Source organism: Gymnoscopelus microlampas (genome assembly GCF_963454915.1).
Source record: "Gymnoscopelus microlampas genome assembly, chromosome: 9".
Classification (NCBI taxonomy): Eukaryota; Metazoa; Chordata; class Actinopteri; order Myctophiformes; family Myctophidae; genus Gymnoscopelus; species Gymnoscopelus microlampas.
The window spans coordinates 21,989,739-22,003,904 of record NC_139946.1 but is presented as its reverse complement, the minus strand read 5'-3'; the positions used below and the strand labels follow the sequence as shown (position 1 = coordinate 22,003,904).

Here is a 14,166-nt window from a genome sequence, read left to right as displayed (position 1 = left end):
ACAGTACTTAGTAAATCTTTACACCACTGGTGGTGACATTTGCTCCTAGTGTTTGCAATTCGTTCTATGCACATTCCCCTGAATTAATAGCATGTTGTAAAAGTGGAAATGATCCTGGGGGGAAGCCTTTATTTAGCCGTTATTTATACTTTATATGCAGTGGTGTAAAATAACTAAGTACATTTACTCAAGTACTGTACTTAAGTAAAATGTTGAGGTATTTGTACTTTACTTGAGTATTTCCAATTTTCCGATCTACAAGCTCACATTGTGAACTTGTAGATCTGCTATTTTCCAATGTATTTACTTTTTACATTTTTTACATTTTTACAAAACTTGAAATTGACATTCTGCATAATGAGTGCTTTTACTTTTGATACTTTAAGTACATTTTGATGCCAATACTTTTGTACTTTTTTACTCAAGTACATTTTTCATTCCGGACTTTTACTAGTAACAGAGTAGTTCTACATTGCAGTATTGATACTTTTACTTAAGTAAAGCAATTGAGTACTTTTAGTTTTTCCACTGATATGTCCCCATAGTGTTGCTCTTTTCTCTGATTATGTCTGTGTAATGCCTGTGCACGTCGACCACCAGAGGGCGCTGCTGTATTCTATATAAAAAAAAAGACGATCTACACCCCTTTTACAAGGACCGGAAACACAATTGAGGAAGGAGCTAAAAAAAAGGCGATTCCCCCCCACACAAGTTTTTTTTATCCAAACAAACGGTCCATTTGGTTTCAAGAAGAATGTCGGGATCCTCTAACACCATGGCCATGAAGAAGGTCGTCCAACAGCTACGTTTTGAAGCCAGCATAAACAGAGTAAAGGTAAGCTCGACCAAACAAACGTACCGTAGTTGTAAATCAAGGGCCGATGCCTCGAAAGGCGAGTTCATTTTCTACTCGATTGTAGTTTGTTATAACGTCACGTTTTCTCTTGCTGTGTGGGAATCAAAGACCACATCATACCAATGTGTGATGTGGACAAAAAGAATGATTAGGCTACATCGGTTATTCGTTGAGGAACTGTGATCAGTGTTGCCCACCGGTTTCGCGAGAGAAACCAGCATCTGGGTCTATATGAAAACCGAGTCCAAAAGAAGCGAGCCCTTCGCCCTTTAAACCAGTGGTTTTCAACCTTTTTCGTGTCAAGGACCCCCAAATTGACACATATTATCCCACGGACCCCCCTTTGAAAAGATATGCCAGGGACTCAACCATTTTGATTTCTTTAGGGTCCCAATCTACACTGTATCATCATCATTAGTGTTTATTTAACTCTGAGAGTGTACACATGGAACCAAATGGACCCGTCCATTTGTACACTCTCAGAGTTACAGACACATAAGGGTCAATTTGGTTTCTAACAATTAATTTGGCTGGGGACCCCCTGGAACCCCCTCAAGGACCACTGGTTGAAAACCACTGCCAACCAAGCTTGTGAGCTTGTAGATCTGATAAAAAAATAAAAAAAAAACATCTTAAACAATTTGACATGTTAACAACACAAATCTTGTACCCTGGCATAAAATGTTTTCAGATGGGGGTCTGCAGACAAATGCATATACATTTGGGGGTTCCTTAATGAAAATGTTTGAGAACCACTGGTTTAAACAACATTAGGAAGCAAGCCCAAATTAAGCAACTACACTTTATAGGGATGTTAACAATTAATCTATAATCAATGTATTGCTGTTAAGACTGTACTCTTCTTGAATTTATCGATTTGCAATATATAAAAAAAATGGGCTAGTGAAAGCTACAGGTATGGTGTGTGTGAGTGATATCAAATGTGAGCTTACCATTATCTCAGTAATCATATTCCATCATATTCAATGGCTTTTGGTGAGACAGACTCCATAGAGCACTGGGAGGTGTGTGTCTGTGTCCAGCTGATGCTCTAATGTTATCATGGCAATTATGTTTCTGCACTCATTTTCGGTTTTGGACAAGAATTTTCCTCTCTTTCGCTTATCAATTAATGGATAGTTTTGCATCCCTAAGAAACAAGCCCAAAAAAACCCCATCCACCAATATTTACAAGCAACTTTACAGAAAAACGAGCACAAAGTCGCTTATAATAAGTGGACATAGCAACACTGGTTGAGGAACTGTGAAGGACTACATTTCTCACTGTCTCTCTCCACAGGTGTCCCAGGCTGCAGCTGACCTGCAGCAGTTCTGTCTCCAGAACGCCCAGCAGGACCCTCTGCTCACTGGGATGTCTTCCAGTACCAACCCCTTCAGACCACAGAAGGTCTGCTCCTTCCTATAGCTGGCCTGGCAACACACCATGCTTATGTGAGTATGCTACACCCAATATTGTCTTTACTCTTCACCCATTAACCCAATCAATCCGGGAATGCATCCATGTCATTTTAGATTTTAGCTATAATCATTATTTTATACTTTGGCTATTCAAAAATAGCAGATATACAAGCTCATAGCATGGCACTCAGTGCTGCGCTATGAGCTTGTAGATCTGCTATTTAAAAAAAAAAAGTGTGTTAGAGCACCACTGATTATTATAGCAACATATGGTATTTAGAAGACATTTATAGATGCCTTTCCGGATTGAATAGGTTAAGACCTAAGGCCGATTCTACAAATGCCTTCTAAATCAGTAGTTCTCACTTTCAAGATTAAAAAAAAAAAAATCAAAATGTACAAGCTCGCAGCGTGGGACTAAGCTTGTATATCTTCTATTCTTGAATAGCCAATGCTAAAAATCTAAAGTGACCGATGCTTTCCCGGTCTTACTGGCTTAAAGGCTTCAGAGTTCATAATGCACCTTGTAATGTATTCTGAAGTTAATGTTTGTCCTTTTATTATGTAGGCCTTTCTTTTAGGAAAAATGCCATGACTAATTACTACCACATAAAGTAATTGGGTCATTTGTGCAGGTTTGACTGAGGTGCCTTGTGGAATCTCTACAAATCCTGCAGTATGGACTGGACTAGTAAACGAGTGCTGGGGACGGCAAACTAACTTTTGTTTTTTGTTTTTACATTACCTTTTTGACATGTCATGAATGATGATGATCTCCAGGTGCTTGACACCAATGTCTTAACCTTTTTGTTTAATTAAATCACATATATACATACATACACACACACGTGCCTTTTGAATTGTAATGTTTCATGTCTGTCTGACTGAATAAATGAAGACTTCAAAAAAATGAAATTGTATGTACACATTTATTTTGATAGCATGGTCAAAAAAATCCACCTATAGCTGTGCTCCAGCTTTAACAGCCGGATCAAAGCAAGTCACTTCATTCTTATCCAGGCCCTGTCAACACTTGGGGTCCGCTCATAATTCCAACCATTAGGTTAGTGTGAGGATAGTTATAATGGGGCCAGTCGACGTTGGAATAATGGGATGGCACCCAACAAAGAAGAATTGCCTGATCACAATGTGGTGACTGTCGGGTACATGAAAAGACACGGTCAGACTGGATTAAAAGAACAATCCACACCAAGAATAACTAATAAAGAACGGTCAGCATCCACAATTATGATCGATGTTCTGGACAACGTGACATGTTTAATGTGATGGTTTTCTTTTATACACTCTCCCTGAAGGTGATCCCAACGATATCGTTCACCGTTGCCATCAAATACACCATTTATAGTAGGTGTTGGACAGACAGCCCTCAACTTCTTGACCAGCAGGGGTACGTGAGATTCTTGATGAGTGGCAACACTCAAAGGTGGAACTTTCTTCTGCAGGCATCCATTTCATGGCGCTAAGAGGCACACAAAAAGTCGTCACGCAAGGATACTTTTTTTGAATGAAGTGACAAATGTGAATTCAAGACAACATGCATGACAAAATGATATGTAAGTGACAAATTGATTGAAGTGTTGGATGACATATCTAATCTCGCAAGTCCATTTTCATACCATACTGAAAATGATATCCAAAAGTTTCTTTGTAAATACACACTATGCTTGTGGAATTGTCCACTACTGCCTGAGTCGCCTTGTTGTTGTTACAGCTCAGAGGGCTAGTACAAATGATATGCCTTTGAAGGTCAAACAGTTGGTTTCACTGTACCCTACAACTGATGTGCTGGATTCAAATTCAGCTCACAAGTCATCCTCCTAACACTCCTTCCTGGCTCTATCCCTAAAGTATTGTTTAAAATTTAAAACACTGACCTTGTGTACCCACTCATACTCTCCAAACTTGGAGTCAAAGGTGCCTTTCTGAAGGGACCGGAGTTTGAGGGTGAAGCGTGGCCCCAGTTCTTGAATGCCAACTCTCTTCTCATTCTTGAAGATGTACCTTTTGAACAAAAAGCAATAAGCTATTCAAATGTCCATTTAAGACGTGGGTGTGCACTGCAGCTGGGGTTTATCTATAAAATGTATATCATGTTGGCATTCCACATCATGGTGATTATTAGATCATATTCCCCTGCAATTACTACAGTAAGCTGTAACTCGGAACAAAATTACTTGATTGCCACATGAGAAACAAAACATACTGCTTATCCAGAGGGGAATGGGGCATGGGATATATTAGGCTTCTAGACACCTGGCAGAGCGACGCTGTTGGTTAAGAGTAGCCCTGGTTTGTCTGTTCACAAGAAAAGTGAATACAGAGGTGCATTAACCTAGTTCAGACTATTAACTCTCTGGCGTCTGGCATTTTGTTTTAAAATACTTGCAATAGAATCTCAAACAGTGGCTTGCAACATTATAAAACTGGACAATCCACACCAGTGGTGTTTTGGTAACTGGACAGTGACAGTCCACATCAAGGTGACGAGCAGAGATCGTCGTCAATGTTTCCATAGCAAGTCAACCTTATTATACTGTATAATGTTATGAAATGGCCCCCTTCCTTCGCTCTACCTCTCACAGGTAGGAGCGTGTTAGAGATACGGACCACATCACCGGACTGTGTGTTCATTGTGTGTGAGTGACAGAGCGGGGCATGTGTATAATGCTACAATGCCATTTTTGTGTGAGCAGAAATGTGTTGCTTGCGATTGGACGAGATGAATCTCTAGTAGCTCAATCAGCCAGCATGTGCCGACCTGAAATAGGGTAATTCAGACCACAGCAACTTTTGTGTTCTGCAATGGTTTCATTGCATCACAAATGACTGGCCTGAACTAGCTTTTAAAGAACATTGTTTTCCCACAAGTGTTTGCAATAAACACTTTAATTTTCATGTCACTTATTGAACTTTTTTTTTTAACCTAAGATAAAACCAGAGAAAAAAATCCAATTGATAATATATCATCCATGAATACATCTGGGACTGTGCGATTCTATGACAAAATATTTAAACACTGGTATTTAAGGGGCTCAGGGGTAGAGTGGCTGGTAGAGCGGCCGGATGGCAACCGCGAGGTTCCCAGTTCAATCCGGGCTTCCCCAGAGTTAGTGTCGAAGTGTCCTCATCGGGAGCTAAACCCCTAATAGCTCCCGATGAGCAGGTTGGTGCCTTGCATGGTTTCCTCCGCCATCTGTGAGTGAATGGGCGAATGTAATGCAAAATAAAGCTCTTTGGATAAAAGCGCTATATAAATGCACCATTTAAACACCGATATCCATACAAATATCCACACGTTACACCAACAAACATTACCTAAAAAGGGAAAATATAGGGGGAACATTTTCTTTTAGACTATTTCTATAAGAATATTCACCTGTGGAATCTGAAGAAGATGAAATCTCTCTGGTTGTGGAAGGTGGCGACCTGCCGACCAACAAACTGAGGGTCATGTGGAAAGAGGGCGGCGAACAAACGACCTATAGTGTGACCAAGGCGTGTGGTGAAGTTGTTCAGGATCACCTCTGGAGTGTGCTCTGTTGGCGCCTTGCCACACCGCTACAGTAGTAAATTGGGATCATATTTCAAATAACACACAAAGAAACTACCAATTTCCAATCAAAAGTACACTTTTTAAAAACGTGTGTGCTGAACAGTAAATTAAAACGAAACAATACGTAACATAGTATTATATAATTGCACACTGGTTACGTGTAATCAAATTCACACATACCGAGTCAAGAGAGCCATAACTAAATGTCAATTTTTACCTTCATCTCCTTGCGTAGCCGTGTATTGCTGACCTTGAAGTGTGCAGTAGGCCCATCGGGTAAGTGACAGAGAACCAAACCATCTTTATGTTGCGGTGAAGGAATTAGCCATCAGACATGTGTGAAATGTACATTCTGTGGAAAAAAAGACTTCTCATCCCAACCTGCTAGGGTCCCTGAATTTCTTCAAAAGAAATCCTTTACCACTTTCATTCTTCTCTGATTGCCAAGCTTGTAGTCTAATCATGCATTACCCGTTACATCCTGATGAGGGCTTCAAAAACGGTGCATGACTAAATTTCACTAACTTTGAGGAGTGTGGCTATTTATTTGATTAAGATTGAGGTTTAAGGCATGCATTATGAATGCAAGGAATATTGTTTTATACTGAAACCTCAGTGATTAAAATTGGAAAGTGCAAAGATGCAAGTGTGCAGAAGGATTATCTTTTTCAAATTGGATCATAAACAGCAGTGGGATTGTTGCCAAGTAATGAGCTTTATTTGTCAAACAGCACAACATTCCTGCAAGTGTACCTTGTTGGCCTTATGCTTAGAGCTAATTGAATACATACCTGCTTATTTGTTTGATGTCTCTCTAGATAAAGGCTACTTTACACTTCATCGATTGCTCGACAAAAAGGATGTAAAATCAACTCAATTGAAAATACGTATTTTTTTGTCGACCAATGCAGTCACGTAACAGTATAAATTAAGCCTTAAGGTCCTTACACACCGGGCGACACCGGCGAAAATAGCGAATATACGCAAAATTCGGACTCGTTCCGAATAATTAAAAGACGCTTTTTCGCTCCATGTACGGAGCCATTGACTTTATAAGGTTTTTAAAAAAAAACGCATTATTCGCACGAAAAAATCGCCCCGGTGTGTAACAACCTTCAGAGTGAACTAAGTGCTATAATGTAACTATAATATAAATGTATGAACCATGCAGCGTTTTAAAGGGATACTGACAGCCTGGCGATCTTGATTGATGACCAAGAGATATGTGAAGCCCCTGGATACGCACTGGGGAATGATTCTCTTCAGGGCCAAGCCTCTTCTGTAATACACATGGGAGTCTGGAATTACTGTGGACAGCTGTTCACAAAACTTAACCGTCCTCTGAAAGAAACAAGGCACAGAGCAATAGATGCGTTGTTAAATCTTTTTTGTTATGTACACACACATTTGTCAGAAGGCATCTTGTGTATGAGGCAAACAATGTGATTTGTATCACGATTATGATTCTGACCACGCAGCTATGGCTGCCTTTCACTCACCCCTCTGGGTCTGTCCGATGTCGTGATGAGCACTTTTGGATTAGTTAGTCGGTTGAAGTAGGCAGAGAATTCATCAGTTCCCTCATCAAAGGCTATCTGTAATTGACAGCATACACACAATGACAAACAAATTCAACAATAACATTTGGGCTGCATGAAAAAGTGCTGTGAATTTGGATAGATGTGAAAACATCAAAAATCTAAAAAGAAAAGGCTAGCAATTAATGTTTTGGTCAGTCTGAACAAAGTCAATGACAGATTCACAACAGACAATGACAACAGACTCAACACTGATTAAATTTGTTTCTGATTTCTATTACTGAACAACAAAACATCATGTGACATATTAGGACACACACAATTATGAACATGCTCTGCTGAGTGAGCAGAAACCAAACAATCTCCTACCTCTTCATCTTCTGGATCAACTGTGGTCTCGTCGTACACCCTCTGGTTTTCTATCGTCTTTGGGACTTCTTTTGGCGGTGCCTGGGATTTGGAAAGTTTGATTCATTGACAGTGATCATATTTAGTTCTCATCATTACTACACATACTGTAAACACACCTTTGAAATATATTCCACAGGGTTCTATCAAAATGTACAAAAATAGGCTGAAAATGTATATTTGAAGATATGACCATATTTACAGAATACAAAAATATCAATATTTTCTCCAAAAACACACTCGTCTCCATTCTTCCCGCAGAGCGCTCGCCCCCAGCGGTTCTTCTAGTATTTGTTTTACTGAGGTTAGGGTTAGGCATAATTTTACTGAGGTTAAGATTGGGAATAAGGTTAGGTTTAGGCATAGTTTTACAGAGGTTACATTTAGAAATATGGTTAGGTTTAGGCATAGTTTTACGCAGTTTAGGAATAAGGTTAGGTTTAGGCATTTTTAGGGAGGTTACGGTTAGGTTTAGGCATAATTTAGGGTGGTTAGTTTTAGGAATACCTGGTGGCGACCGTTCTGAGGTCGCCTGATTTGACCCGGGGCGAGCATGTTTAGGGGCGAGCGTTCTTGTATTCGGTACCACTACCATCCAGTTCTGACCCACACCACTCTTAAAATAATGTTGCAGGTGTTGCAAAAATACAATTCGTGCTGTTACCTACAGCGATTAAATACATTCAAGCTCTGCTATTATTGACCTTTAAAATAACATAAAAATTCAAGAATATTCAGGAATTTCAGACATGTTGCCCTATGTTACAACACTCACATAAAGTTAAATCAGGAGCTAAATTAAGTAACAGCTACTATAGTTTGAACAATACATCATCTGTGACTCTTGTGAGCTTGTATATAATCTTTTATATACCAAGTTCAACCCAGTATAAATCACTTTAACATTACCTTGTCACCCAATGCAGCCCTTTCTTTTTTCCTTTTCTTCTTCACCAGCATCTTTTCCTGAAAGAAACAACAACCACCCTTATCAAGCAGCCCGTGGAGGTTGTACATTTAATGTTCTTTTTGTGTAGTTGTCAGGGGTCATCAATAATATGTCCATACACGCCGTGGCAAGACTTGTCCTTCCTTGGCAAATTTTAGATTTAGTTTTTACACAACATTCAGAATATGACAGATGACACTGATTTACAATGACAGTATGGCACATTAGGAGTCCACTTGCACAGTAGTTCTCAAACTTTTTAGGAACCCAATAACTCTGAGTGTACAAATGGAACACGTAGGGTCCACTTGGTTTACATGGTCCACATGGTGCCTGGTAACCCCCCCTCCGGAAGTCTCATTTGTATTTGATTCGAAATCAAATGCAAATGAATATTCCGGAAGGGGGGGGGGGGTTACCAGGCTAGTGCTGAGAGGCTTCCCATCCTGGAACACCTTCAAGGAACCCCGAAGGTCCCTCAACCCACTTTGAGGACCACATCACTAGGAGTATACATTTAGGGATAGCTAAATTTATGGTATTTTTTAGCTCCATAAAGAACCTCTCACTCCGCTATACAGCTCCGAGATGAGGTTCTATGTGGTTCTCATCCGGGATCGGTCGAACGTCCGCCAAGCTCCGCTGTTTACCCTTTTGTATACATCGTATCCCAAAACTAATGGTAGATTCCAAACCTCACGGATGTTTAAGGTTTGGACCGGAGCATAATATTTTAGGTCTGGAGCGAAACTACCCGTTTAAATCGCTTATTTAGTCCGCCGGTGGCCATGTTTCCCATTGTAACCAAACCAGGAGCAGTACTGGCAGCGGACGTAGGGGGGTTTTCCGGGTTGAATGGGAAACATGGCCACAGGCTGACTAAATAAGCGATTTAAACGGGTAGTTTCGCTCCAGACCTAAAATATTATGCTCCGGTCCAAACCTTAAACATCCGTGAGGTTTGGAATCTACCATTAGTTTTGGGATACGATGTATACAAAAGGGTAAACAGCGGAGCCTTGGCGGACGTTCGACCGATCCCGGATGAGAACCACATAGAGCCTCATCTCGGAGCTGTATAGCGGAGTGAGAGGTTCTTTATGGAGCTAGGTATTTTTATGTCCATGGCAAAAATAGAATGTCCACCACAAGCCCGGCATATGGCGATGATGAACCCTGGTATTTGTGCATTATTATTTACCTTCCGTTTGTCCTGCTTCAGCCTCATAAACAATTGGTGTCTGCGTTGTTTATTCTTTATGTCACTCATGCCATAAGCGGGTGGAAACGCAACCGCGTCAACCGCTTTCTCACCGACGTTAACATCTCCGTTTTCATGAGAAGTTGCCTCTTTCTTTGGCTTTTTCATCTTCTTATTCTTTCCTTTATTCTGCTTCTTCGGAACCTCTGTGTCTGTGATGTCCATGCTGTCAGCCTGTCTTTTCTTATTCTTCCCTTTATTGTGCTTCTTGGGAACCTCTGTGATGTCCATGTTGTCAGCCTGTGTTTTTGCTTCTGTTTCACGTGTGCGCTGCTAATGTTTGAGGAAACACTTCCGGGTCAAAGGGGGAACATTCCTCGCGCCTGTTCGACGCTTGCCACCTAGCGGCACGGAGGTACAGGGTATCTAGCCCGGGTCCAGAGCGGTCTGGATCACAGTTATATCAGTCCCTGCTTGGTCTCTCTCTCTCTCTCAGCTAAGGGGTCCACGGCCTTAACAACCTCAAAGACATAAGGAATGTAAGGGAATGCCCAAAGACATAGGATACATTAAAATACATCAATATCATGCTGATGTTTTTTGTCTTTTGTGATGTAGTGAGTCTTTCAATACATGTCTGGGATTAACCAAGGAGGACGTATGGTTAATGTGGTCCTTATTCTGAAACACATGCATTGTGGAACACATGTATTTATGCTGTCAGGCTCACCTACTGCATTACAATGCATGTTTTTATTGATTTATTATATTTGCATTATTGTTTTTCATTAGTGCATATGTGGAGTCAGCTTATAAAATACATGGACCATTAATTTCCAAATAATTTACTGGAGAGAGGGACAACTTCACACAACCCTTCTTTTTTTTAAGTTGGAGGGGACTTGTTCACTCCGTCTCACCAAGATCATCGTCCATGTTGACATGAGAGATGATCAGAGGAGCAGAGTTTGTACCATTATCATAAAGCTCAGGACTGAAGAATGGATATAGTTTCTCAGTGAAGGTGCAGCCAGTGAAAGAGTAGAGATGAACTCTGGCCTCCACATCATAAAAGGAGACCAGACCCTCCTCATAATCCACAAACACTCCCACTTTCTGGACCTCCTCTCTTACCACCTGATTCGAGGAGGACAGCAGGGCCAACGAGAGCCTTGTACTCATATCTATTCCTCAACACTATAGTCCAGTAACCATTGTTGGGGTTCGCTGTGATTGATCCCTTCCTGTTGATGGACTCTCTGACCACTCCTAGATCCCACATAGTCTTCCCTTTAACCTGAACCTCATAGTGGTCCGGGGACCTAGTAACTCAAGTAAAACTTGAGTTACTAGTTACTTTCTAGATATAAATTATTACATTATAAAACATACATTAACCACTTTAGCCCTTTTAATACCTAGGCTGTTTGAAAATAGACGATCTATGCGACGTGCTGTGAGCTTGTAGATCTGCTATTTTCAAACATTTTAATATAATATATAATATAATAATTCATAACACTTTTACTTTTGGTACTTTAAGTACATTTTGATACCAATACTTTTGTACTTTTACTCAAGTACATGTTTAATTCTGAACTTTTAGTTGTAACAGAGTAATTCTAAATTGCAGTATTGATACTTTTACTTAAGTAAAACACTTGAGTACTTTTTCCACCACTGATGTTCTGCATAGTAGTGTTTATCTGTCTGTTTTTTAATGTCATGAATTGAGTACATTTGAAAACAAGCCATTAGGCTTTCATGAGCTTTTTAATCCATTTAGTTGACCTTGTATTTAAACTGTACTTCATGTACTTTATCTCTGCAACCTTCTGAATAAAGTATTCAATCAATCAATCAATCAATCAATCAATCAATCAATCAATCAATCAATCAATCAATCAATCAATCAATCAATCAATGTCATGAACCGACTGGAAAACTCTGGACGCCATCTAGTGTCCATTAGCAGACACTACATGTCATGTGTCTGAAGATTATTATGGATGCTATAAATCAGTAGAAGACCCCCACTTTAACGTATGCTTTATGGCCACGGACCCCTAGGGACCACCTGGCCCAGGGACCCCCATCTGAAAATACTTAGTGCCAGGGACCCCCAGAAGAGAAAAGTTATGTTAAGAAATTCAACATCATTCAAGATGTTTCAAAACATTTTTAAAAATATCAGATGTACAAGCTCGCTGCGCCGCCTCAAAGTGACGCGCTGTGAGCTTGTAGATCTGATATTTTTGAATAGCCAAAGTATAAAATATGGATAAAGTGGTTAAAATGATTGTGATGCTGTATTTTAAATTGAATCGATTTTTTTTAAAACATACTGGTTTTAAATAGACAATTTATTCAAATATGTAAATGATCTCATTAAATTTACACGATTCACATATGCAAAGTACAAAAGTATTCACATTGAAATATACTTAAGTGCTGAAAGTAAAAATAAAAGGATTCCCTCTGCTTGCAATGAGGGAACAGGGCGCATGCGCACGCAGCGAGAGATATGTTTAATGTATGTAATATGTTTTGCTAACTCTTGCTGTAAACCTATTTGCCCTTTTGGGACATTAATAAAGTTAAACCTTGAAAGTAAAAGTACTAATTTTTCAGAATATCCCATTTCACACGTTTCCAAATGTGTAAAAATGCTTTGAAAAGAAGAAAAAAAAACAGCAGATCTACAAGCTCACAACGCGTTGTGAGCTTGTAGATTTCAAATAGCCTAAGTATACATAGGACTGTAGTGGTTAATGTACGTTTTGTAATAATATTAAACATCTATAAAGTAACCAAAGTTTTCAAGTAATTGTAGTGAAGTAAAAGTACAATATTTGCCTCTGAGGTGTAGTGGAGTAGAAGTAAAAGTATTGGAAATACTCAAGTAAAGTACAAATAACTCAAAATTGTACTTAAGTACAGTACTTGAGTACATGTACTTAGTTACTTTACACCGCTGCTCTGCACAGGTGAAGATGATTTAGTGTTGATGAGTGAAAAGCAGTCTGTGGATCTATTCACTCTGCAGGATGAACATCCGGTCAGAAAACGGAAATGGTTTGTCCATGTGACGTCCGGGTGAACGTGTTCAACGCACCGGATCCAGTAGGCGGGGCTTTAGACCGGATGTGAATATGGATTTAAAACAGACGCAGGCGCGCTACGTCTGCTTTCAAACATTTTGACTTGCATCACGTCGTGCCGCTCTGCTGAAGGTAATGTTTGATTCATATCTAAAGTTAAAACACTCACTGTGTGGGGGTTTGTAGATCTAACCCTGCCATATGTTCATGTGTGTTTGTAATCTACTTTAGTCTTGGATCAAGGCGGCCCGTCAGGGATTGTATTTTTTATAGTGATCGAGTCTGCTGTTTGTTGGTAGTTTTAAACGGATCATAAATCCCCATAAATGAACCCAATCCAACACATAAAGTGTTTAAACACAAAGACACGGATGTTACCCGTCCATACGGGTCTGTTGTGTTCCGTAATATTACGTAGAGTTTAATAAAGACGCGTTTTAGTCACGTGTGTGTCTGAACGCCGTTCTAATTCCACATTTACATGGACATTTATTTACCTGCTGCAACAGCCACTTTACCAAATAGTTTGTGGTTCTGTGTTTAAGGCTCGTGCGTCTATACTTATGTATGCATTGTAAATATAAAGTGATTATCTTAAAGCCACAGATGTTATCCGTACATACGGGGTGTTAGTGTTCAGTTAATGTTCAGTATAGATTAATAAAGAAGTGTTTTAATCCCCTCTGTGGATGAACGTCATCGTATTTCCTGGATTACATGGGGTGTAATACCGGTGTTCACCTGCAACAGCGCCACTTACACCCATTGAACGATATATACAGTGATGTTCAGACGGACCAGATTGAAACATTTATTTATTGAATAATACGGAATATTACTGAACATAAAGGGTCTGTATGGTGGGATAACCTCTGTGGCTTTGGGATAAACGCGTTATATTTAGAGTAACATACATTTATCAAGATGTTTGAGACTTTAACATGGAACTAACTACAAACACTATTTTTGGAGAGTGTTAAGAATGTCAAAGATAGGATAATGATGATAATGTCATTTTATTTGTACAGCACTTTTCACATTTCATACTTTTCATGAAATATCTAGAATAAAACAAATGTAAAAGCCTAAGGATAGAGATTAAACTGAGCTAAATTGTAAC

At 39.6% G+C, this 14,166-nt stretch overlaps 2 protein-coding genes across 3 annotated transcripts; one reads left to right on the top strand and one right to left on the bottom strand.

Moving 5' to 3' along the window:
* Positions 1 to 648: 648 nt before the first annotated feature.
* Positions 649 to 3,143, top strand: LOC311051973 (guanine nucleotide-binding protein G(I)/G(S)/G(O) subunit gamma-5). Of its 2 annotated transcripts, none has more exons than XM_084066713.1 (3): positions 649 to 835; positions 2,157 to 2,308; positions 2,911 to 3,143. In XM_084066713.1, the coding sequence occupies exons 1-2, from the start codon at positions 755 to 757 to the stop codon at positions 2,280 to 2,282; spliced, it is 207 nt and encodes a 68-aa protein (XP_083922839.1). In that variant the 5' UTR covers positions 649 to 754; the 3' UTR covers positions 2,283 to 2,308; positions 2,911 to 3,143. The 2 variants fall into 2 exon arrangements, with proteins under 2 accessions (XP_083922839.1, XP_083922838.1); XM_084066712.1 differs by having other exon boundaries at positions 2,844 to 3,139.
* A 78-nt stretch (positions 3,144 to 3,221) lies between these two features.
* Positions 3,222 to 10,263, bottom strand: rpf1 (ribosome production factor 1 homolog). The gene is made up of 9 exons (XM_084066711.1): positions 9,946 to 10,263; positions 8,705 to 8,761; positions 7,757 to 7,837; positions 7,349 to 7,444; positions 7,037 to 7,190; positions 6,067 to 6,149; positions 5,673 to 5,854; positions 4,171 to 4,297; positions 3,222 to 3,755 (listed from the first exon to the last, which is right to left on the bottom strand). Exons 1-9 carry the CDS (start codon positions 10,234 to 10,236, stop codon positions 3,714 to 3,716), a joined length of 1,113 nt encoding a protein of 370 aa, XP_083922837.1. The 5' UTR covers positions 10,237 to 10,263; the 3' UTR covers positions 3,222 to 3,713.
* Positions 10,264 to 14,166: the final 3,903 nt, after the last annotated feature.

Coding starts and splice junctions, on each gene's coding strand:
- rpf1 (XM_084066711.1), bottom strand. CDS start 10,236: ATGGACATCACAGAGGTTCCCAAGAAGCACAATAAAGGGAAGAATAAG. Junction 8,762..9,945: donor TGAAGCAGGACAAACGGAAG/GTAAATAATAAT, acceptor TGTTTCTTTCAG/GAAAAGATGCTGGTGAAGAA. Junction 3,756..4,170: donor AGTATGAGTGGGTACACAAG/GTCAGTGTTTTA, acceptor TGTGCCTCTTAG/CGCCATGAAATGGATGCCTG.
- LOC311051973 (XM_084066713.1), top strand. CDS start 755: ATGTCGGGATCCTCTAACACCATGGCCATGAAGAAGGTCGTCCAACAG. Junction 836..2,156: donor CCAGCATAAACAGAGTAAAG/GTAAGCTCGACC, acceptor CTCTCTCCACAG/GTGTCCCAGGCTGCAGCTGA.